The sequence below is a fragment of the Dermacentor variabilis genome, chromosome 2 (assembly GCF_050947875.1).
Source record: "Dermacentor variabilis isolate Ectoservices chromosome 2, ASM5094787v1, whole genome shotgun sequence".
Taxonomy (NCBI): domain Eukaryota; kingdom Metazoa; phylum Arthropoda; class Arachnida; order Ixodida; family Ixodidae; genus Dermacentor; species Dermacentor variabilis.
This window is the reverse complement of record NC_134569.1, coordinates 126,749,593-126,772,897: the sequence shown is the minus strand read 5'-3', so window position 1 is coordinate 126,772,897 and position 23,305 is coordinate 126,749,593. Positions and strand designations below refer to the sequence as shown.

At 45.1% G+C, this 23,305-nt stretch overlaps 2 protein-coding genes across 10 annotated transcripts in view; both read right to left on the bottom strand.

Annotated features, from left to right (window-relative positions):
* Positions 1 to 1,556, bottom strand: part of LOC142572673 (proline-, glutamic acid- and leucine-rich protein 1-like) — a 62,616-nt gene extending 61,060 nt beyond the window's left edge. Inside the window, exons 1-2 of the mRNA XM_075681963.1 lie at positions 1,264 to 1,556; positions 560 to 624 (exon numbers count right to left, since the gene is read on the bottom strand). Coding sequence (XP_075538078.1) covers positions 560 to 624; positions 1,264 to 1,365 — 167 coding nt within the window. The 5' untranslated portion in view covers positions 1,366 to 1,556. The remainder of the gene's footprint in view (positions 1 to 559; positions 625 to 1,263) is intronic.
* Positions 1,557 to 8,514: 6,958 nt separating this feature from the next.
* Positions 8,515 to 23,305, bottom strand: part of LOC142572672 (rho GTPase-activating protein 23-like) — a 143,043-nt gene continuing 128,252 nt past the window's right edge. For 7 of the 9 annotated variants that reach the window (XM_075681957.1, XM_075681954.1, XM_075681961.1 and 4 more), the window contains one exon: positions 8,515 to 18,187. In XM_075681957.1, coding sequence (XP_075538072.1) covers positions 17,589 to 18,187 — 599 coding nt within the window. In that variant the 3' untranslated portion in view covers positions 8,515 to 17,588. Of the gene's footprint in view, positions 18,188 to 21,967; positions 22,050 to 23,305 lie in introns of all 9 variants that reach the window. The other 2 variants (XR_012826121.1, XM_075681962.1) reach the window with 2 other exon arrangements.

Below are 23,305 nucleotides of genomic sequence, written 5' to 3'. Positions count from 1 at the left end.
CAAGAAGTCACTGTGAGGTAGACCCACAATCAAAGGTACACTAAAGAGCACAACAATTTCCTCTGTATTGGTAAATTACCCTTCCGCAATACTAAAAACGCCATTTTTTATTTGCACCATTCATTTGTAAGTAGGGCCAGGATAACGCAGATTCTGTTATAATGTTATTTTTTTACACGCTTTACCAGTGGTCAAAGCAGCGGTGCACCCACAAAGGGGGTGCACCGCTGCTAGCAGTCTCTCACCTAGCAGTCTGAAGATCATAACACTTTTTTATTCATTGATATTCAGCAACTCAGTATTTCTGTGTATGTCTATCTGCATGCAAAACTAAATCTTAATAGTTCTTGACAGATCCGCAAAAACAGAATAATGTAGAGTTTAAAAGTGCGCCTTGTACTCGTTCGTATGCATTTCGCAACATCTTAAACAGTCTCATCTGGCGCTGTTTTAATTACCTTTAATAATGTGTTTCTGGCAATCACTCTATAAAGGACGAGAGACGTCCTCGCGCGCGCATATTAAACAGAATAAGAAAGCACCCGGGAGAACATCTTACCTGGTCTTTTGCGACTGTAGTAGCGATTTAACTTTGGTTGCGACGACCTTTGGCGTGAAGTCGGCCTGAAAAGAACATGCAAGGGCAGTCAACACGGAGTGCACACAAGGCCGGAAAATCAAACGTGGCGCTGCACGCCCCGCGTGAGAAGTAGACTTTTAAAAGGGTAAAAAAGCCGTTTCAAGCAAATGCAAAAACACTAAATAATTCGCACGAGCAACTGAGTCACGGCGCAACAGTGACAAACGATTTCCCGCCTTGGTCAACTAGTCGTAGATTTTTCGATGTAAAAGCGGAGTGTGTCAAACACGTGCGCTGGTCTGCCTGCCCTTACGAAGGCGGCCTACTAACAACTGTGAAAACATGCACAGCGCAAATTTCTCGACTGAATATAGTACGTGCAAAGCTGAATGATATAGGCGTACCAGGCGGCATATTTAGGAGTTGTTTTCTTTATTTATGCAGTTTTCCGCAAACGCCAAGCTCGCCGCTAGTTTCAAATGCCATCGCTGACTGACAGATACGCCAATCATTATGTAGTGCAACTTTAAAGCGTTCTTCAGATTAGGGCGAGCTTTACTGGTTGAAAATATACCTGGCCCGTGTGTTAATTAAAAGTATATCCTATACTTCTGGCGAGCATTTAGTCTGCACGAACGCACAAGCAAGCCCGCTTCACAGACATTTTGAAGCGAAGTATTCACCTGTCCGAAGTAATCAGAGTTGGCGTGCGAGGCTTCCAGGAAGTTTAACTTGCTCTTCGGTGACTGCTTCGAGTCGAAAGAACGCTCGAGCACCGTAAACATGCTCAAAGAGCTGCGCCGGACGCTCGCAACTGACCACGAACCACGACACCAAACGCAGCGTGTTTATGTGTGGCTGGTTGCCAGACCTTCCTATAGCTACGCTGTAGTTTCTTTTCCATGCCGGTAAATGCCATGGCCAGCCATGGCTAGCATTCTGTGCCTGTCGGATGACTGCAATACGGCCGTCATCTTTGGGGGCGCCACTTACGTAGAGAAAAAAAAATCAGCACATGTAGGGGAGCGACAACCCTCACCAAACACCACAGGCGATCATGGTCAAACATGGCTTTGTCATGGTACGGCCAACGTTCTTGCTTCAGTGTAGCGATGATAGCATCGCTGCTAGTAACGTTGGCGCATGGGCGTCTTGCACTGGAGTTTGAGGTATAGTAGCGGCGCCTGGTGGCGGCGCGGGAAAAGACATCTGGGTCGTACCAGCTTGGGTCGTATTAAACCCTGGCTGTGGCGAAGCACGTTTCTAGACAGAGTTTTGCGTCGATTCGCACTTTTTTCTGCCCTGTTGCGAGTGCGAAAAGGCTCGTCACTTCTCACAGACCACGCTGCGAGCTCGCCGCAGCCTATAGTTTAACGAAAACGGACTCTCCGTGTGCCGTGGGACGTAATGCTAGGAGCAGAAGGAATCGGTGACGCCGATCCGGAGAGACCTAGCCCATCCTCGAAAAGGCGTCACCGCCATTACTTCTGCGTCGTGGGCTGCCATGAACAAGAAGGCCTGAAATCCCAACATCAGATTCTACCGTTTTCCTTCAAGGCCTCACGAAGTGGAGCGTCGGGCGCGCTGCATAGCTGCAGTTCGTCGCGCTGAGTAAGCGAAACTTATCGCGCCATGCTGACTGCTTCACCTGTCTTGAAGCTTGCTTGATTATCTGCGTTTTAAAGTTCGGTATTTTAACGCGATAGCGTTAAGGAGCTCGTGTCGCAGAAAACTCGGTGTCGTCGGCGTCGGCGTCCGCGGCGTTGGCCGTGAGCGATAAATCCCAGCAGGCACTTCATGAATAAAAAACAACTTGCAAGAACCAGGTTCTCCGGAGTGTGAGACGGAGACGTTACCACTGAGCCACGAGTTCGATGCTTCAAAGCGGTACAAAAGCGCCTCTAGTGAACGCGGTGTTGCCTTACAAACGAGCTGTTTCTAAGGCTCAGGCGTGCGTCGCTTGCTCAGGCGCACATTTCGTTGTCGCGCCGAACGCTGCGTTGCTCGACGCTCACCGCGTCCGATGCGGGGCGCGTAGTCGCTGCGCCGTAGCCCAATACCCCTTGGCGGGTCGACGGGAACGCTGTCGCGTTCCACTCTTGAAGGCGAAGCTTAAGCGTCCTCCAATTTTCCACCTACAGTCCCGACAGCAGGCATGGCTGGTAATTCACGATTCGAGACCCGGCCACAGCGACAATTAACAATTCGACCGATGCGAAGTGATGAAGTGACCAGGTGTGTGCAAATGAGCACAAATGCTCGGGCTCATTCGATGACAATTCACTACTCCACTCGCTCATCCTTGATGCGCTCATCCTTGATCTCAAGCCAGCACGTTGAGGCAGCGCAGCAAGGCAGTATTGATTGCAGCACATCGAGCGCTGTCATTAAAACCTACATCAAGCGAGCAGCGCACGAGCTCGCGCTGCAGCGCGATTCACACGTACGTGCGAGCTCATATGCATTGCATCAGTTATTACCATTTACTAAAAGGGACAGATGGCCGCTACTACAACGCAGGCGTAACTACTTGTTTAGCGGCATGCAGTCAACAAAGATTGCAGGAGGCCCGCCGTTTCGCGGCATGTCGAAAGACCGCTGCTGTCGCGGCGCGTACGATCGTGCGCTCGAGCAGTTCGTACATCGCGGCGCGTGTCGTCGTGTGCTCGAGCAGTTCCGTACACATGATGCCTGCTTATCGCTGCTGTGGATTCATTTATAGCAAGCATTTCCTCGCGTTTCTGCGCCTGAATCTAGCAGCTAGCGTGCAAACCTTACCTGAAGTTCCACTTCGTACGCGACTCGCTTCACTTGCGATTGACACGGTGCTAAAACTTCGCCGCCTAATTCTTGAACGACGTACACGTATTCGGCACTGCATAATTTCTTGCCTTTACGCAGCGTGCCACCCCTGAAAAAATCTTCGGCGCCCGATATTCGCTGCAGGCCGTGAAACAACACAACCGAAAGTGGGGGGGTCCATATTGGCGGCGAGGAGTTACGGAGTCGCCATCTATCGGAAACGCCTCGCTGGCGTAGTATGAGGGATCACGTGGCGCGCTCCTCATAGGTTTTGCTGTCAGCGCTCACTGAAAACACCACGCGCGAGCTCTCCCGGACATTTCTGTAAGTACTTTCGAAACGAGAGAAGTTTCTTACTGTCTAAATAATAATCTTGGGCAAACTGAAAGCACACAGTCGTTTACAGACGCTATCTCTTTACCGAATACGTACAGTGAACGCCACTGCGCGCGGTCGCCGCGATGGAGTCTCCCGAACCGGCTTCTTGCGTGAAAGGTAGGTAAACGCTGAGAGCAAACTATCTGAAATATGTTCTTATAGTGTCTGTATAACTAAATGGAGCGTAATAGAATGAAGCCTCAATGAAGCGATCGCGCAGGTTCCCAGCGACCGACTGCGCGTCTGCATGCTTGTCCGCGCACTGTTTCGATTTCTCCGCGCGCGCGTTTTCGCACCGTGCCATGAGCTTTAGGCCGCAGAATATGAGCATTTGACAGTATACAAGCAACCATTGTTGCGTGGGCGCTATCAGAGCTGTTCAAAAATAATTTCATTGTAGAGACTTCGACGCCTACGGGGACTGTGATGTGCCGTCGCGGCGATTCAATCTTTTTTTTCTACTAAATTCTTTGACCTTTCAATACTATTTCTCGAGTTGCGTCGCACTGTATGTTTATCGGTGTTCTCAGCGTGCAATTCCCCGCTGCTCCTTTTTTGTAATCCAGTGCATTAATTCATAACACAAACATGACCCTATGCCATGCTTTTTTTAAATGTGCTTCTTACCGCTGCCTTTCTACTCCACTGAACTTTCCAGTATCTATAGCATCGACAAGTTCATAGACCAAACTGTCATGACATTAGTCGGGCAGCGGACTCGGGCGAGCGTCTCAGTGCGCGTTTTCAGGACATCGCAGACGGGGCGCCGTAGCAGAAATCTTCCTCGCGTCTGTGCTTGCTGCATACCCGAGTTGTAGCTGATGACTGTTTGCCGGTTTTATGTTTCGCGAGCCAAGCTTCACACAGCTTCTTGTCCTGCGGCTACGTGTGAATAAGGCTGACACCGTGCTCCGTTGCGTGCGTCCGGCATTGCGGCACCGAGCAGTAGCCTACCATGTTGTGCGCCTTCAAAGGCAGCCACTACCTATTGTAGTGCTTTCAAGCGTTGTAAAGGAAACACTCGAAGCGGGCAAATCTCGCCACTAAATGAGGACCGCAGCGTACGAGGGAATTTAAACTCGTTTTCAGCTCGCTTCGGCGCGCCCGAAGCAGCCGACGCGGCCCGTTTGTCCACGTGATCCCTCCTAGCACGTCACGCCGACGGTGGCGCCAGCTTTTCCAGTGGTGGAGCACGAGGCCAATTGTAAACGTGCTTTCCGAAGCAGACGACCGAGCTTGGTACGACCCATTTTAGCACAGAGGGCGCTTTTTAGCACCTTTTTCGCAGCGCCCCCTGGGCAGTGCAAGAGCCCCATAGGGAGACGGGAGGCTGAAGTATATCTTGGGTACGGCCACGTTCGTCGCAGAGTAGCGGCAGCAGTATACTCTAAGCACAGTTTACACCCTTTGGCTTGCCCCTTCTGCCACACAAAAATAATTGTCATCTGCCTTGATGCGTTTCCTTTCTTTATCGCTGCGAGCCCAGAACTTTCCAGTAACGAATGGCACGCGCGTTATCAGAAGGGACACTCCAAAAGGTGTAAACTGTTCTATACTGATAACGCGCATGCCATTCGTTACTGGAAAGTTCTGGGCTCGCAGCGATAAAGAAAGGAAACGCATCAAGGCAGATGACGATTATTTTTGTGTGGCAGAAGGGGCAAGCCAAAGGGTGTAAACTGTTCTTAGAGTGTAGCTACAGCTTCGCCAATAATTCAGCAAGTAGAATTAGGCTACTGCTCTTGGTATTGATGCACATGCTTCTTCTTCTTTTCTTTTCTTTTTTTTTTTGTCAGCAGCGAGCACCAAAAAATTAAAAAATTGTGCTCGAGACCACCCTACGAACGTAACGCCACCGCCATAGTTAAAACCATTAAAGGGAAGCTGAAGAGTTTTCCATAAAGAAATGAGTGAAGAGCTGTACGTAATAGTTTTCAACCCTCCGAATTCAACTATGGCATCGAAATTGAGCGAAAGAAAGTGCAAACATATTTTATTTCAACGAAAAGTGCAGCAGCAGCCTCGGGGCAGCTCACGCGCCTCATTTCCGCCTGTGATTGGTCGGGCGCCTCGTGACGTCAACAATGGTGTTCGTCCGGACAGACCGCTGCCGCCACACATGAAGCACGGTGCAAGGTGGTTTGGCGCTGTGGTTTGGCGAGACGGTAATGGTAAATTTCGAGAGCTTGCGTTTCTCTGACGAGTTCAGCGTTGCTCCCTACACATACATAGCCGGTCTCTCAAAGGAGCAAAAGATGCTGATAGCAAACAGTGCTTTCGACGCGAACGAAAGCAAAGTGTTGGCATCTCCTCGTGTTAGAAATGTTCTTTGGTGAGTATGTTTTTTGCAAAGCTGTATTCAGCGATCCAGTGAGTTCGTTTATGGACAAACAACTGTACTGTTATGCTCCTGCATGCCTCCTCGTGGAACGTAAGCAGGGATGCGATCGTCGACATTTGTGCACCGCCAGCTGTCGGTAATCTACACAGACGGTTTACATGCGGGAAAAGTTTCCCAGCTCTTCTAGCACGTGTAGTGACCTTCATCAGAGCGCCATCCGCACGCTACTCGTAACCGGAGCCGTAAAGGCGGCAAATTCCGTTGGCTACATGGGACAGCCGGTTTCTCTCCGTGCGTGAGGGGGAGCGCAGCGTCCTGGCGTAAGCCGGCTTTCAAACACATGCAAACTTTACACTTGCACTGTGTTATGGTAGCTGCATGTAGGCTGTTTCACAACACACGTGTGAATAGCAAATTAACGGCAGTTTGTGACAATACCTGCATCAGGGGTGGGAGATAAACATGTACCTTTCGTTCAGCATGCTAACACGAAGGAGCTAGCAGTAAATCAAAGTCCAGGTTTGGACGAGTTCGTGTATACATAAGGTCTTCCAAGACCAGTTACCATCCGTCCGCCCGCACTCGTCCCGCCTTTTTGCTTTCGTTGTCCCGACCTTTTCGTTCTGCGATTAGAAAGCCTGCTAGCAGCAAGTCGTACTCTCACTCATTCACGCATTATTGATAAACTCTGGTAGTAATCGTCATCACGAAAGTTGTTAGAGCACAGTACTGTTGTTCTTGAGCCCTTGATATTTTTTCGATTCACAGCAGCCTCCCACTTAGCTGCAAGCTCCTTGTCTTGCGGGAAGCAATGGAACATTGCCGCGGTTGCTGGTTTTTGTGCATTCGTAGGCTGAACAGAACACCGGCATGATCGGCCCACCACTCCAATTGGTGCTGCGCAAGTCAACTACCACTCTACATACACACAAAGGAATGCAGGGTCGAGCGAAGCAGATTATGACGGCGCACACGCAGAAACAAGCGCGGTCAGGCATGGTCGCGGAGACTGTGGAGGAACGGAACACCAGTGCTGACGTCACTACGCATGCGTTTTCCGGTCTCCGCTCGCATCGTCAGCATCAGCAGCAGTGCACGGCGTTTGACGAGGGGCGGAGCTACAGCGGAATTTTACCCGACGATTATGTCGCTCCTAATTGAAAAATCCCCCCCAAAATTTTACCTACATGGTTTATAACCTTCCCGCATCCGTATATAGTCTGTCGAATTCTTATTGAATTCGACAGACTATTCAGTTTCCCTTTAAAACGACGGCCGCATCTCATTGGTTCGCCGATGATCCATTCGGCAGGCATAGAAGTTATGTAGGAGGCTATGGTAATGCTCATGGAAGAAGCTCGCCGCATCGCCTTCCTCCAAGTGCTACTCAAGGGGCAGTTTAGATTTTTTAAAGACAGCTCCGACACTTTTGTCCTCCAGCAGGAACCTCACGCATTATAACCGATGGGCGGGCGGGTACTTACCATAATATACCAAAGCGGTTTCCTTCGATTTATTGTGCTATGCGAAGATGATGTCAACAGACATTTAAGTGATGAATTTAATGCGGCAAAGAACCTGCGCCCAGTTAGAAAATTGCGCTTGAACATATAAAGAAGTAGTATACGACATAACTTATCTCACAATGAATGTCGACGTTAATGGGATTAGCATTGAAGCAATGTAGCGACACGCCGTAATACCACTGCCGAAATGCGCCATCCATGTTCCTCTGGACACGCTGCGCCATCTAGGGGCACCGCCGCGAAAACCACGAGTGGCGCACGCCGGTTCGATTCAGCCCAGCACTGAAAAACGTTTAACAGATGTTTTTTGTCAGTGATGAACGGCAATGTCCAGGGCACAAACCCATTCACCCACGTTGGCACTGGAGGTTCTTGAAGTGTGGCATATACCTAGTGTTGCATACTAAGTGACCCAAGTTGGTCCAACAGTTGGTTTCGGAAATGGTTCCCTCGTCATAGCCACTTGATGCTCTACCAACTGCGTCATGCACCACCCAGTGACCCACTTTGGCGGGAAAAACGGTTAAACAGATAGATAGAAACATAGATACTGGAAAGCGTGTGAAGTATCATAAGAATACTAATCACGTTAAAACAACCAAGTACAGAACTGTAGAATGGATCTTGGCGCCTGGCTGCCCTTGCACTGGCACATGTTATCGCTGCTCTGTTTAACCATCATAGAGGTTTATTTTTCGAATATGTGATGCGAGTGCACTCCACACACCTGAACTGCCGAGGTTGCCTGCGCATGTAACTTAAGGGCAATTGCAAATAACTCTATAGTAGACACCACTTTAGGAAGCCTCTTAGGGGAGGGTTCAGAAAAAAATGTGCTCAAGCAAATGCCTCAATAGGCACCCGTTTATTTGACACCACCAAACAACTCAATGTCAATAATTTATTTTTCAATTCAATGAATTTACATATCTGTACATAAAATACATAAATCTACATGATGCGAAATTTACGCTGCTCACAAGAGCCAGCGTGATTCTAAAGCAGAGCTCATTTTAAGTTAATCTGTTTTCAATGGTGACAGGCTGATGCTTGCTGTGCCATGTGTAGAGAGGAGCAGGAGGCAGCATTCAGCAAAGCCCACTCACTTTGTAGTGTGGCCAGCAAGCAACACAATCTTAATTTGTGTGAAAGTGGCAGCCACACAATCATGCACACCATGCAATTCTTTGTCAATGAGCGAGGTTGTAAAGCTGGGAAGCTGTTCATATTCTCTTTTTCAACTTAGCATTTGTGAAAGACCTTCTACTGGTAAACCACCTGCATGATCCAACCCTTATCTGGTCAATCAGATCCACTGGGAACAAATAATGCACACACCATCATGGAGAATTCCACAGTGCCCCTCTCAACCTTCATTACATAGAAATTTCAAGCCATGAGTGATGACTAAAGCAAACAGACAACCACAGCAGCAGCATTTTAAGATACATCTGTCAGTGTCCTGTACTACACCACTGAGACAGTGCTGAAACATTTCTGAAAGAGCTGGAAATCCAAGCTGGACAGCACATGCATTCAGGCATACTCCACATTGCACACGATAATGTGAATGACACAACAAAGCCCATGATGCTGAAAGAAATAAAAATCTGAAAGAGTTACATACAATACCACCCAAACTATGGAAACCAGGATTTTAAAGCAGATTTGTGGAAGAGAGGCAATAAAGATGCGCCAAGAGGGCATTGATAAACCAGTAGCAGTACATTGGTAAAGCAACATAAAATAATAACGCTCGAGTACCGTACTTTGCACGTTTTACGTCGTTGTAAAGCAAGCCACTATCTTCGGATTAATAAATCCATGAATATGGTGGACATACTTCACATCATGCCCTTAGAACCAATGCTGATCAAGCTAAATAATATTTATACCAATGTATTTCACGAGCTTAAGATACGTTGCAGTAAAGAGCAAGCAAGGGTTCACAATAGATATGTACCAGGGAGATGTCTGGCTCATAAAGGTCCGGTGCACATTGTTGTGCAAGTACGTAACATGGACTTTTTGGCCGTCGCAAAGCCGTGCCCTAATCCAGGTCCGTGACTTGCCAATAACACACAAGAGTACTGTACACTGAAAACATGAAGCTTGTACTTCCACTCCAAACTGCTGTTGAGACAACACTGTCAGTCTTACACAAAGGCCCATTAGTGGTGACAATGTAGTAATACAGAGAAGCATGGCAAGGACACGAGCTGAAACTGTGCAAGACGGTAACAGACTAAGCTACAAAATAAGTGCATTCAACGAACAGCACAACCTAAATGCATCCAAAAGAAAAGATTAGGAAAAAAAAATCACTGGCCTGCAATACCGAAAGTCGCTGCCTTTTGTGCAACAAGCCACTGCGGCATAAGAAAGCAATACAAATCGTGCCCCTGGCTTCCAGTATATGAGTTTGATGACGAATGCTGCCACACAAGCGTAGCAAAGTAAACTAGCCGCACAGGATGAGAACAAGGTTATCACACTAGGTTCAGCTTTACAGGCAGAACAGTAAAGCTGCCGCCAAAAGGCGTCAGATACAAGCAGCAACTATTTTCATGCCTGAAGCACAGCAGTCAAATGAACAGCACAAAAAATATATGTGTTGTGTCTATATACTGCACACCACAACTGCAGGCTGGCATTTATCGCTACGTCATGAGATTTCACACATCACACACAAGCATAACTAGACTTGGGAAGTGAAACTAGACAAAAGGAAATGCACTTTGTAACAAGCACGTGCCCTATATTAAAATGCAGCCACGGCACAGTACCGACAAATGCAAGGAATAAATACACTAAGCATCAACAATTGTGTCACCCATTCTTTATTTTATTTAATCCTCCCTCTTAAACTCTAAAAACTTAAACAAACTGAAGCAGCGCTGTCCATCACAAGATAATGAGTAGCCCCTGTACCGCGTACTTTTAAGAAGATCGCAACGACATCCCTTGCCCAGAGAGGAGCGAGGACAGAAGGAAAAATCAGGCTATAAGTGCCTCCTATACATAACGGGCTTTGGAAGAGAAATGTACACAGCTGCCTGCACCATGATAAACTCACTGCCGCATGTGCTGCAAGGTGACTGGAATGTTTTACATGCTCTGCACAGAAAGTACGGCACCTGACCTCCATTCTGCACATCCAGGGATGTGTTGGCAAAGGGCCCATAAAGAACACAGGGGAGAAGAAAATACTTTGAACACCTGCTTACCCCACACACAGTCATTATGGCAGCTAACTTGCACTTTAAACGAGTACCAACACAACGTTCCCTAACCGTCGTATTTTGCATTAAGCCAAGGTCAAAAACCTTCTGAACCTTAGAATCTAGAGCAACCCAGATAATTTACTACAATACATGCTTCTACAGACCGGTTTCAGTACCCACGAGGTAGACACGTCACAACATCACAATAAACTGGTTCCTGCGATCACTGCAGCTGCCACACACAAGTGCAGTCAGAAGACGCACGTGCAGCAACACTATTATGTTTTTATCAGCAACTTGTTAGCCAATAACACGTAGCAACCTAGCCTTGTTGCTACAAGGCATCTGGGAATTTTGTGCAACGTTACGAGGTGAAGATAATGCTGATGACGCCACAATAGCATTTAGAGATAAACTTCAAATTAATACACAAGTATTTCCCCAACTTTCGTGATTGACAAGTGCGATCCTTTCAAGTGAGTAGTAGAGTTTCTAAAACTAGGAAAACGTGTGTCAGTACTCCTTTAAAACAGGCATGCTAATGTCACCCAACAACTGCCATCGCGTGGCTCTACAGAACTACTGGTGGACGTTTCGCAAGGTTCCATTTCCCGATTATTTAATATGCACCTTTGCACAGACTGCACATGCCAGTGTTTAATAATCGCATGAGACGATCACTGCAGGAACCACGTCGGCACCTTCCACCTCATGAAAGACAACGGCAGTCTGTGTATTAACTGATTCAATCCCTACATGCTCACTTACACGTCCCGCTACAGTTGACTTCCAGTAATTCGACCCTGACGGGACCATCGGAACTGATCGAATTATTGGGCTAGTCGAATCAAGATGCAGAAAAAACACCAAGACACATCACTGATTCATTTGTCAGTATTTGTACAAGTCTAACACACCCCGAATCAAACACCTGCCCACTTTTGAAGTATCCAAAGTAGAAAACTAATGTAGAAATTACATTAAGTTTCCCAACAAAGTAGAAATCTAATGCGCATCCGACTTAATTTTTAGATTGGCACATGGTTTTCCTGCATTAAATTCGCCGCGCGACTTTTAAAGTTAGCTTTGCCGCAAGACATTTGTGTTATGCATAAAGCGTGCGAACGCACGAAGGCGGTTTTGGTTTTCTATCCGATTGAACCGTGCAAGCTATTTCCAAGCCAATTTTATTGGAAAACAGAAAGCATGCATTAGAATTGGGTAAACACCATAATAAGACAATGTGAGGTACTGTTATTGCTTCAAAATCTTCCTACGGTGAGCAGAAAATAGGCATTTTCGACGGGACATGAAATGTGTTCCAACACAGTCACTTTACCCTAAGCTCCGCCGAGACAGATGGTGCCACTAAAGGGGTCGTTATTGGGGTCACCATAGGGGTCAGGCGCATGCATGCTGACTGTTCAAGTTCAAATTATCTGGCGAATGCCAACTTTAATAGAGTGCAAAACTGGGCGAGTTGGTTATCTTCATAGTAACAGCATGCAGAGCAAAAATAACGACAACACAAGATAGAGAATTACAAAGGACAGGCGCTGAATTAACAACAGTTGTTAGCTCAGCACCTGTACTATGTACTTGAGTCTTGTGTTGCCGTTGTTTTTGCACCGCTTCTACTATGCCAATTTTAAGTTCAAAATAACGAACGTTTGGGCCCATAGAAATGCACGGGCGGCGGCCGGACGACCTTTGGTCGGGATCAGAGCAACCCAAAAAAATTGAATTAACCAGAGTTTACTGAACGTAAGTCTACTGTACTACTTTCAAATTTCAGTAATAAGGTGCAATTATTTACTATACTTAACACTGTGATATATTCACTTTTCTGTTACTAGGGGACTACGTGAAAAGCCATGTTTTTAAAATATTTTACAGGTATATCCAGTTTTTGTTCGATATGGTTTGTATGATGCCTAGCAAAACTTGCTAATTAGCACCCATGTCATATACATGCAAAACTCGCAATAAATTTTCGATTTTGGCATGCAAGAAAGAAAAAAAGTAAAGCATATTTGCTAAATAGTTTGTGAGGTCCTTTCTTTAATGGCGACTTTAAGGAATAAAAACTGGCAGCGTTGTGCTACTACTTTGTGTCATAGAATGCAGGCTGAAACAAGTAAGCTAGAAGTTTTAGGAGAAAAACGCACCCAGCATCAATGCCGACACTATGTAGGAAACAGTGCAAACAACCAGAGTAGGCTCAGAGACAGCTCTCTATGTAAAAACCTTTGAGCTCACAGGCATGCCAAGATGCCACTGCACGTTCTGTGTTTCATGCAGGAAGTAACGAAACAAGTATAATCTTGAAATCATGCCATTTACAAGTGCTTAAGCCAAAAGCATGCATGCAGGCAGGCAAAATGTTTATCCTTTCGAAATAGCTGCTGGTCAGCTGTTCTTTTTCTTGAACCGCTTTAGTGCGATATGATGAGCAAGACGAGAACAAGGTGAAAGCTGGAGGCAAGGTTTTGACAAGTGGACTTGACTTTTCCAAGGCCTTGAAAAAAGAAGTCCACTTGTTGAAATGTTGGCTCCAGCGTTCACCTTGTTCTCATTTCGCTCATCTTCTTGAATTTCCATCTCCCGCCTTCTGCGTGTTTTCCCTGGATTTCCACCAATGAAAGATAAAGGAACAAGGTGAGCACCTTCTACCTTGAAAAAGACAAGTCCACTAGTCAAAAGTGTTGGCTCCAGCTTTCACCTTGTTCTCATTTCGCTCATCACCTTGACTTTCCATCTCCCACCTTCTATAGTACAATATGCATAATAAAACTGTTGTTCACATCTTCGGCACAAAGTGTTCATTTTCCTCCCTTGTATCATTAGCACCAAGCCATTATCTTCAAAACATTTCTGTGCAATTTTTTAGGAATAGCAGTGAAATAACGCCTTCATTCAATGTCTCAGCTTTCATCAGTTGTAAAAATAATGACAACAGGAAGTCAATCCCACACATGCGCACTTAACTTGAATTCCAATCTAATATCGGCCTGAAACCTTCCAGTCAGCTATCTCCACTGGTCATGTCGAGCAAAAAACACAGAAAACCGATAGGCATGTTGCACATTCATCCAGACACTTGCACGCAAGTTTGCGTGACTCCTGTATGTACAACGTATGTGCGTCTAAGCTCTAGTATAGACAACGTAAATATTTCCTCCAGATTTCCCATCTTCCCAACTCCCATTACAGTCTCTCTCTTTGGAATTGCAAGCTACAATATATTACTCTCTAAAGCTCTCTCCCTCTCCCTCTCTTTTGAGATGAGTCACACACAAAGATGGGACAATGCAAAAGGAAGAGGCGACATTTCGCCACCACTGCCGTAAGCAAGGCATTGTCAAAGGGCAATGCTATCAACATAAACAATGATAATGTTGTACCACAAAAGAGCAACAGTGGAAAAAAAAAAGAAAGAAAAATGTATGAGGTGTCCTCTCTCCCTATAATTGCACTAGAAGCAGCCACCGCTTTCTCGTTCTGTATAGACGGCAGGAATGGGACAACACAAAAGTTCTGCAAGGTTCCTCATAATGATGATGGTAGCACTTTGAATCCCTGCAGATCTCCCGCTTACATACACACAAGATTAGAGAAGACACGGATGCACAAGGAACTTCCAACATTCAGAACGAATGCGACTGTCCCAGAGGGCCAGTCATATAGGCAGTTCTCCAGGCTTGGCGAGCATACGTTGCTTGTCCGCACACGGCAACCACAGTTACATCTTCGAGACGGCGTGCCCACATATGCGTCTCCACACACTGTACACTTGCAGCCCTTGCATCGATGCGCAAAGGATCCGAGATGCACACTACGGCAGCGGTTGACCAGTGAAGACAACAACAGCCGCTGCAGCAGCAGATGTGATGGCAGCAGGCAGGGCGCGTTTGAAGACAACTACCTACAGTCCACTGTTGCACCTAGGTCGCTGTGGCAGGCATTGGCAAAAAGGGGAGCGCAATGGGCATGTCTTATCTTTTTGAACAGGGCATGATATACTTTGTGGCCTCTTGTTTCAGTGATTAACCCATTGCAACACACTCCTTGAGATTCACTGCATGTAATAAGCTCTCGTGGCATGTCTGACACAGCATCAAAGCGAAGAACTGCAGGTGTTTGGGAGTAAACCAGGACAAATCTCACCAGCTCAAACTTTGAAAGTTGCCAGTCACTGATGTATGAGCCGTGTACTGCATGCAGCAACTGATTCAACTAAAATGGACCAACATTTTGCTGCCTGCACACAACCGGTTTCTTAGAGCACAAATAAATTTATTCTAAGCTGTTCCTACCAGTGCTTTGACACACGCCCTTGCAGTATCCTGTATTCCAAAGAGCAATAAGCACTGTAATGTACAAGCCATTACTGCACGCAACTTTTGTATTCATGGCACGAATGATGGTCTTAAATGTGAAGTGGGTATTACACAGTCCGACTTTGATATAACGAAATGGACAATATCCCATCAAACGTTTTTAAAATGACTACAGCTCTCAGTAATTTATGGGGTCATGCCTGAACCAACAAATTTTTAGATGCTCTCATACCACCTGTACAAATGCTTGTCATATTTACCATTACAAGACATCCCCACATTTTTGCTTTTTGTTACCATGAGAACTTTTAAGCTCAGCCACAATTAAATGTACAAGCGTTACAGACAACAAAACATCATTATAACCAAAACTGGCAGGATGCAACTGTTGATACATTGTAATTGTCATGTCTTTAAAGTTATGCATTACTCAGGAAAACTTACAGGCAGTTGTTTTATGTTCACCCAACAATAATCTTTTCTAACTAAAAATTTGCTCTTACATAGATACCAGTAACAAAATAACAAATCAAATTTCTGAAGCTGAAGTCATTCAAAAGAAAAAGAAAACCGAGGACAGAAGCGAACATTTGTCTAGACTGCTTGAAAGACTATTGTTAACAGCTTGGGTGCTAATGCCAAGACTGAGAAATGAGATCATATCAAGGATGCTAACGCGCATTGGCAGGTCTTCACAGGAAAAGAATAAACTATGCAGCAAAACCGCAGCAAAAAGAAAGAAAGAAAGAAGCAGCTGGCAAGAAACAGCTCTTGCTAATGACTAATAAGCAGTTTTTGTGACTGCCAAACACTTCTGATGCAATTTCTTTTTTTTTTCTTTTTTTTTGTCGAGAAGAGCAACAGCTGACAGCTGCATGTTCTCATGGGAATTGTGGCTGAGACTATTGTTTTACAAGCTGAATTCCATAAACGAGTTACTTTCCCATGTTGATGGAAATGAGCAGGAATTTCTTCATCCTGCATGAAAACTCAAAAGCTGGCGGAAACCATAATGAGCCAGTCTACTTCAATAGGTAGAGTGCCAAAGAAAAATGCTGCTACACACACTGTCCCATTATTGTAAGTGTGGCTCACAAGGCTTACAAAGTACCTGTTATGGACAGCAGCCACACATCATACAGCAGATGACAACAATGCGCCAACAGATGTTGTTCTATCTGAAAAGCAGACATGCCGTCTGCAAATGCCTCCACCTCCTTTGGACTAACACAAAAAACATTATTAGGTTTGAATATGAACACATCTTTCAAAGCAGTCGCTTTGAGATGAACAGGGATGAAAAGAAATGGTGTGTGCAGTGCGAAAAACAGATATGGACGAAAAAAGAAGGGAGATCTCACTGTTTTGCAGGCGCCCAAGCATGGGCAGCTACAAGAAAAGCAATGTCATCTAGCATTTTGAACACAAGGTGTTCATTGGGCAACTTTCTACAACCTAGCAGTCCTTGAAGTTCACATTCTGTGCCTGTCAGAACCAGAGGGGCCTCAGGCTAGGCTCTCATGTAAAAGTTGACAGCTAGTAATCTGTGCCAAGAAATCCTGCATTACGGTTTGCCCACACACAAGCCAAGCCCGTGGTCTTTCTCAATCCCACTGATATGCCAGTTCCAGAGCTTACAGTTGAGAATTGAGCACAACTAATGCTCATTAAACTTGTCAAACTTGTCATCCAAGTTACATTGATATCAGCTACCAAAACATTCTTTCATTGCCACTGCCATAGCCTGTCACTTCCGTTGTCCACACTGCTGATGATGTATTGTGCCCAAGAACTAATTTTTTTGCTATGCAGATTTAAGTTGGTGAAGCATATAAAACAATTATTTTGCTATCAAGGGCACCACTTGGTGCCCTGCACCTTCATATAAGGAAAACTGTATTGCAAGCTTGCACCCCTGTTAGATCTTGTGCCTTGCTGATCGTGTTACATAGAAGGCAACTACAGGCTTCATATTGAAACTTCATGAGTATGTTGATCTCATGCATGGGCTTGTGGAATGCACTGATTATTTAGGTAATTTCTCTCTGAAGAGCACATTTCTTATTTTTCAAATTTTAAGCTAATATTGTTCCCACCTGCTTGTCACTAAAGCTTGTAACCTACTATATGCCAGTTACGCAGGCACACCATCAGAATGTGGCTTTCTCTGCAAGGTTATACTTGGTGTGCCAGAACACGCAGGCTTGATTTTCAAGGCACAAACTACACAGAAAAGCCTGCCTGAAGCACCACTGGCAAGCCTTTCCCCCTGTATATGTTTGTCTGCCTGCATGTGTACAGTCGCGTGGCAGAAGGGAGGCCAACATTCTCGCCATCACCGTTCTGCTCTCTGCCTCAGAAGCAATGTCTCTGCCCACAGTCACCAACCCATGTCTCTCAGACGGGTGAGGCCACCCGCAAGCTCGCAGTCCTCCTCCACTCGCCCCCGTCGTCTGTCCGCTGGCCACTGGGCACCTTACGCACAGACGGGAACGGGTGGAACTTGACGTCACGCGAGCTCCCGATGGTGTGTCGCCGCTGGAGTCCCATAGAGGACAGGGGTCGTCGACGCGTGCCACTTGTAATGAGAGGTGCCGCTGCCTCGCCTTCAACCAGGCGGCTGACCAATGCAGCAACCACACCGTTCTCCGAGTGCCGCTGCTGTGGTCGCCCCGCCCCTGCCGCTTCGTCGTCTACACGATAGATGGCATAGCGTGTTGAAGCACCATTCAAACACTGCTTCTTGCAGCGATAGGTCACCGCAGAGCCACACGATGCACCCCCTGATGATGACGTTGCCATCTTCTGCGGGATGTTCTCCTTCTCATGCAGTGAGTCAAAGAGGCTTGCAGGCGATGGCTGCATGAGGGCTTGGCTGGATGGAGACTCCATGGGCTGCGACGATGCTGTGAATTGATGGAATGTCTCCGGGCAGCTGACAGGTGTATGGACATCATCAATAATGCCGTGTACGTGGAAGTCCTTCTGGGGTAGATCTGCTTGCGGGAAAGAAAAGATGTTTGCAATAGTCAGATGAATGCCACATGGAATATTTTTTTTTTTAGATTTGCGTGACTTATGACATGCTGTATTGGTGTACAAGTTGTAGCAGAAAAACACCAAATGAATATAAGTAATGTGAAAAAAAAAGTGTTAATGTCAAAGTCTGGGTTCCGAAACATTATTTAATAAGTTTCACAATGTATAACCAATCAATAGGAGGCATCTATACAACAGTGACATTTTATCTATAGAAGCAGAAAATTACAGGCAACATTCCAGCAAATTCAGAAGCTTCAGACTGCCATTAGTGCCTCAAAATCATTCAATTCGAAACACACCAAAAATATCTGAGCAACACTGTCCTGGAACCCATCTTTCAAAATAAAATTCTATTCCAATGAAGTATAAATCATTCATTTGATATGGAATGACGGTATGCGAGTCAGGTGGTTCTGGTTGGGAAAATATAAGCGATTTTAACTAGCAGAATCACAAAAAGAACTCTCTTTTGAAGCCAAATGTAACTTACTCTTAATTGCTGTGAAGCTGCACCATGCAGCTGCACCATGCTTAACAGCAATTCAAGAATTTGTCCTTTCAATTTAAGGTTATACAGGACACACACAAACACACAATAAGGTGTTAATTTCACAAGGACACTCCGCCGACTGAAACAAAGCAAACTACTGCAACAGTAACTCAAGCCATGCAAAGAGTCAGTTAACAAATTGAGTTTCAGGTCGAAAATGCAAGATGCAGCTGAGGAATGTGTGCTGATCATATAGGTAGGGACGTCACATTTCGCTTGCAAAGAAATCGGGGTGTACTGCAAGAGATTGTGCAGGCAGACACTATACACCTACAGTAAAACGTATGATGCACAAATGGCTGCTATGTCCACAATACCTGTCGGTGTCACATTTTGGCACACGAAACCCCACAATGATTTTTTGATGATTTCATGGGGTCAAAACTTAAGCCAGGGCTTTCATGATATCCCAGCATGTTGTGGGGATTGCATTTGTCCATTTCATAGGAGATGTCACAGTGCAGCACGCTTTAGGCATAGGTGGCCACATCGTGGTGGGGCTGCTTTTGAACTTCATGCATACCGACCCACCACTTTCTCTCTATCGCTGTCCTCGAAAGGTGCTGGCCCACCTACTTATGTCCACCCTCAAGCAGACCAGGTGCTCACCCCATCGGTCTGTACAAGTGGAAACTAGTGCCCCTTGCTCCTGGTGACTTGAGCCGAACACAGGAGAGGCAGTGCGGAGAGAAGCTCTTGGACAGTGACATGGTCACTGTCCAAAAGCATTCCTTTTTACTGGCCATCTTCATGGTGGAGCTCATTGGCTCCAGTGGGCTCAGATTCTCACACTCGCGATGGTCTCTGTGACCACTTTGCACATTATGAGAGACAGCAGTGCATCTCCTTTCTTTCACAAAAGCCAATTTCAAAAGACACTCAATACTTTCCCTCGATTGTGGCTCTACTTCCCTGTACAAAGATAGCAGGCTCCTTTGCATATCATTAGGAACAAGAGGCACGGTACAAATTCCTGCTACATGCAGCCTCGAACAGTTGCAACTTTCGGAAATGGATGCATGGGAGCCAGCTTTGTAGTGAAATTTAATCATTAAAGGGCCCCTCAACAGGCCAAATAGCAAGTTTCAGTTACATGCTGAAAATTGTTAAATGCGTTCTAGGGAGCATTCTGCAGCAATAATTTTCCAAAGTGGCTCAAGTTTAGAGAAATAATAGAACACGCAAACAGAATGTCTGCATATTCTTTGTTTTACTTCGCACCGAAGCAAGAGAGATGTACTTCCACTTTGTCTGCTTGTTCCCATGGTTGTGCAGTCATGCGCGCAGGTACTGAAACTATGCCATTTTCTACTGTGTTCCAGCATGTGATCATGTGCTGCGGTCCACTTGTTCTGCCTCAGTGTTCGTGTAGCACTGAATTATACCACTAGTCACATGTTCTTGTGCACAGCGCGCTAGCGCAAGGCTAGCACGCAGGTTAGACGGGGCTAGTGGAGAGAGTGTCTCACTACGCAGTGGAGCTTGCCTCCTGAAATTATGGGTTCACATCACTGAAATATTTACATCTCGATTATTAATGAGCTGATATGAAAAATTTTTTGCGGCAAAATGCTCCCTAAAGGACACGTAACAACTCCAGTGTATAACCAAAATTTGCTATGGGGTCTGGTGAGGGACCCTTTAATTCCTTAACTTTGAGGAGAAATGCATTGGTTTTTCAGTTACTTTTGTGCTTTAATTCATAAACAGCGTTTTGTTAAGAAAGTAACTGGAACGCCAATACATTTCTCCACAATGTTCGGGAATTAATATTTCAAAACTGGTGCCATTCTGATAATTCATTCCTAGTGGATCCGCCTTGTGAACTTCATGGCTAGAATTTGTAAATTGCAATATGGGCCATACAGCAATTGGTCAGATACTTAGTGATTTTTGTTAATTAGTCAATTATGCATTTCAATTTCTTGTGCAAGTAATGTCCGCCTATTCGAGTAGACCAGCTCCCGAACTAGAATTGCACTATCAGCCACAGGCAACCTTTAAAATTTGTTAAGTGTTTGCCGGAACACCCTGTACATTAAGTATGGGAGGAGGCCCAGAGGGGGGTGCGAATATATTGGTCTTTCAAATACTTAATCAAATTTGGAGCTATAGAGCTCGCTATAAGGCAGTATTTAATTCTCTGTATATACTAAGGCGAAGTTGAGAACCCATCCCTCTGTTTCACCCCTGCAAGCTGCTTCTCGGAAAGCTGGCTCTCATATGCTGATGATGAAAGGATATGTGGGCTCAGCGTCGATAGAACTGGTTTACTTTAGTATCCATGATCAGCACATTCGGTAATTGGGCTTCTGAGGGCCTCCCCATAGGTTTGCTTAAAAACCCTTACCATTGGAGAGCCATCCGTACATTGTTTGCACATGGCTGTACCAGGCAAACATATTTTACTTCAGTTCAGACACGGCAGACATATTTACACCTATTGTGATGGACTGCTGAGCTTGACAGAGCTCAGCAGCCCATGTATGTCTATGCCAGATATGTTCTCCATTGTGTGATATATATCCTCATATCACATGGTGGCAAAAGGGAAAAAATAGCAAAAAAAGCTGGTTGGCCTTCCCATTACTTTACAACCCAGCTCCTTCACACCCGAGCTTCCATGGCTAGCAATATGCAATGCAAACTTCACCTTCGAGTGGCGAACACCACATGTAAAGCACATCAACAGTTATAGATCCTGCTCAATGGTTTACAACCAAAAGGACTGCTTTATTTTTGTTGTTATTATCATTGAGCACTCAAAGTAGCAATAGACCTTGTGCATAATTCTATATACAAGTTTTAAAATATACCTAAACCAACGCAGCCAATACGACCAACCTTGAGCAGGGGGTAAGGAATTAGTATAAGTTGCTGCCATCCTCCCTCCCTCTTCCAGCTTTTGGACCCACAGTTTCAACGGAGCTTTGGTTCTGAATTTTGTCAGGTTGCTTATGTTGATGTAAGAGTGTGGGGAGGCTCAGCTGTGAAATTTCTTACAAAATCTACCATGTGCTTATTATAAGCCACATTTCTTCCAGTCTAGTTACCAGGACAGAAAATCACTTGTAGTATCAGTGAAAGATTTACAGCAAGCATTAACGAAAAAATTCACATGCACAACCCACTAGCCCATCACCAAGTAAACCCACAATGAAGCGAGAACTATTGCAACAGTTACCTTCTGTCAGTCAATGATCTGACATTCTGATCATTCTGATATTTCAGCTGGTACCCATCAGATCCAAATTATCAAGCTCTTACTGCAATGGCCAGAAAAGAAAGGTACAGTATTGAATCAGATGGCTGAATACAAAAAAATAAAAAAAACAATAAAGAGAGAGAGAAAAAAAGGAAACCAAGAAGAAGAAACATACTCAAAGGACCAAACATAGAATGCCTGCTTGTTGCTTTTTTTAGCTTTATTTATTTAATCATACGCTTCTACCAGAGCATGGGTTAGATCGATCATTGCCACCAGTAATGTGCAAAAAGAAGCAGCGATCAGGAGCCTGTAAAAAGAAGGTTCTAGAAATAAAATCTGAGAAAAGAAAGTGTGAAAAAAAATGTTTGCTTCTTCCTGGTCCCTGAACATGTCTTGTTCTATCTTCCTCCTTAATTACTTTTTACATTCATTACTTTTAATAGTTATTTCATATTTGGTCAATTTTTCTTCCTTACTCTCTTTCTCTCAACGTTTGACAAGAGATATTTTTTGGCAAAGTGGCAACACGGAACTACACTGAGCATGATTAAAGGGCCAACTTCAATTTCTTTTTTTATTGCTTAAAACAAAATTCTATTTCATAAATTTTTTTTCAGTGTTTGTCAACGAAGTGTTCCATCAAAGGTGCCATACAACATATTTTTACTTGGACCCCACTAGTGCACAAATTATGGCTGAAAATGCACTAACTAGCAGCTTTCAGCTCAATTGTCTTTTATTTTATAAACTTCTAACCTATATATGCCCATCAGCATTTCTATATAGACATCTCCTTTTCAGCCAATCACAAAAAGCTCTTAGAATGCTCAGGGAGAGGCAATTTCTGTAGTCAAAAAGTTGCAATTTCGTCCGAAAGGCGAAGCATTGATTGCGATAGCAAGTTTGTGGACAGCTAGCTATACAAAGTAAGGATAGTAGCTTTAATGGCTGTATAAACTTGTAAACATAGGCATACTAACTATGAGGGCAGAAGTTTTTGCCCCCACTTTTTTAGCCAAATTACGGCTGTAAATGCGAAGTCAACATATTTATTCCCAGTGGTTGACCTTTCTCAGACTGGTTCGGCCTTATCTGTGGGTACCTTGGCAGCATGGAGCTGCTGTCAGTTGTTGAAGATGGTGGTTGTGCTTCACACGTCCACAGCATACAAGCAACGAAGCATGATTCGTTTTCTATGGAGCAAAAGACGAATGCCCTTCGAAATCAATAGGGAAATGCAGCCCACGTATGGGGAGAGGTGTCGCACTTTCAGAAGTGTGGGGTGGTGGTGTTGCGAGTTTGCAAAAGGTCGTG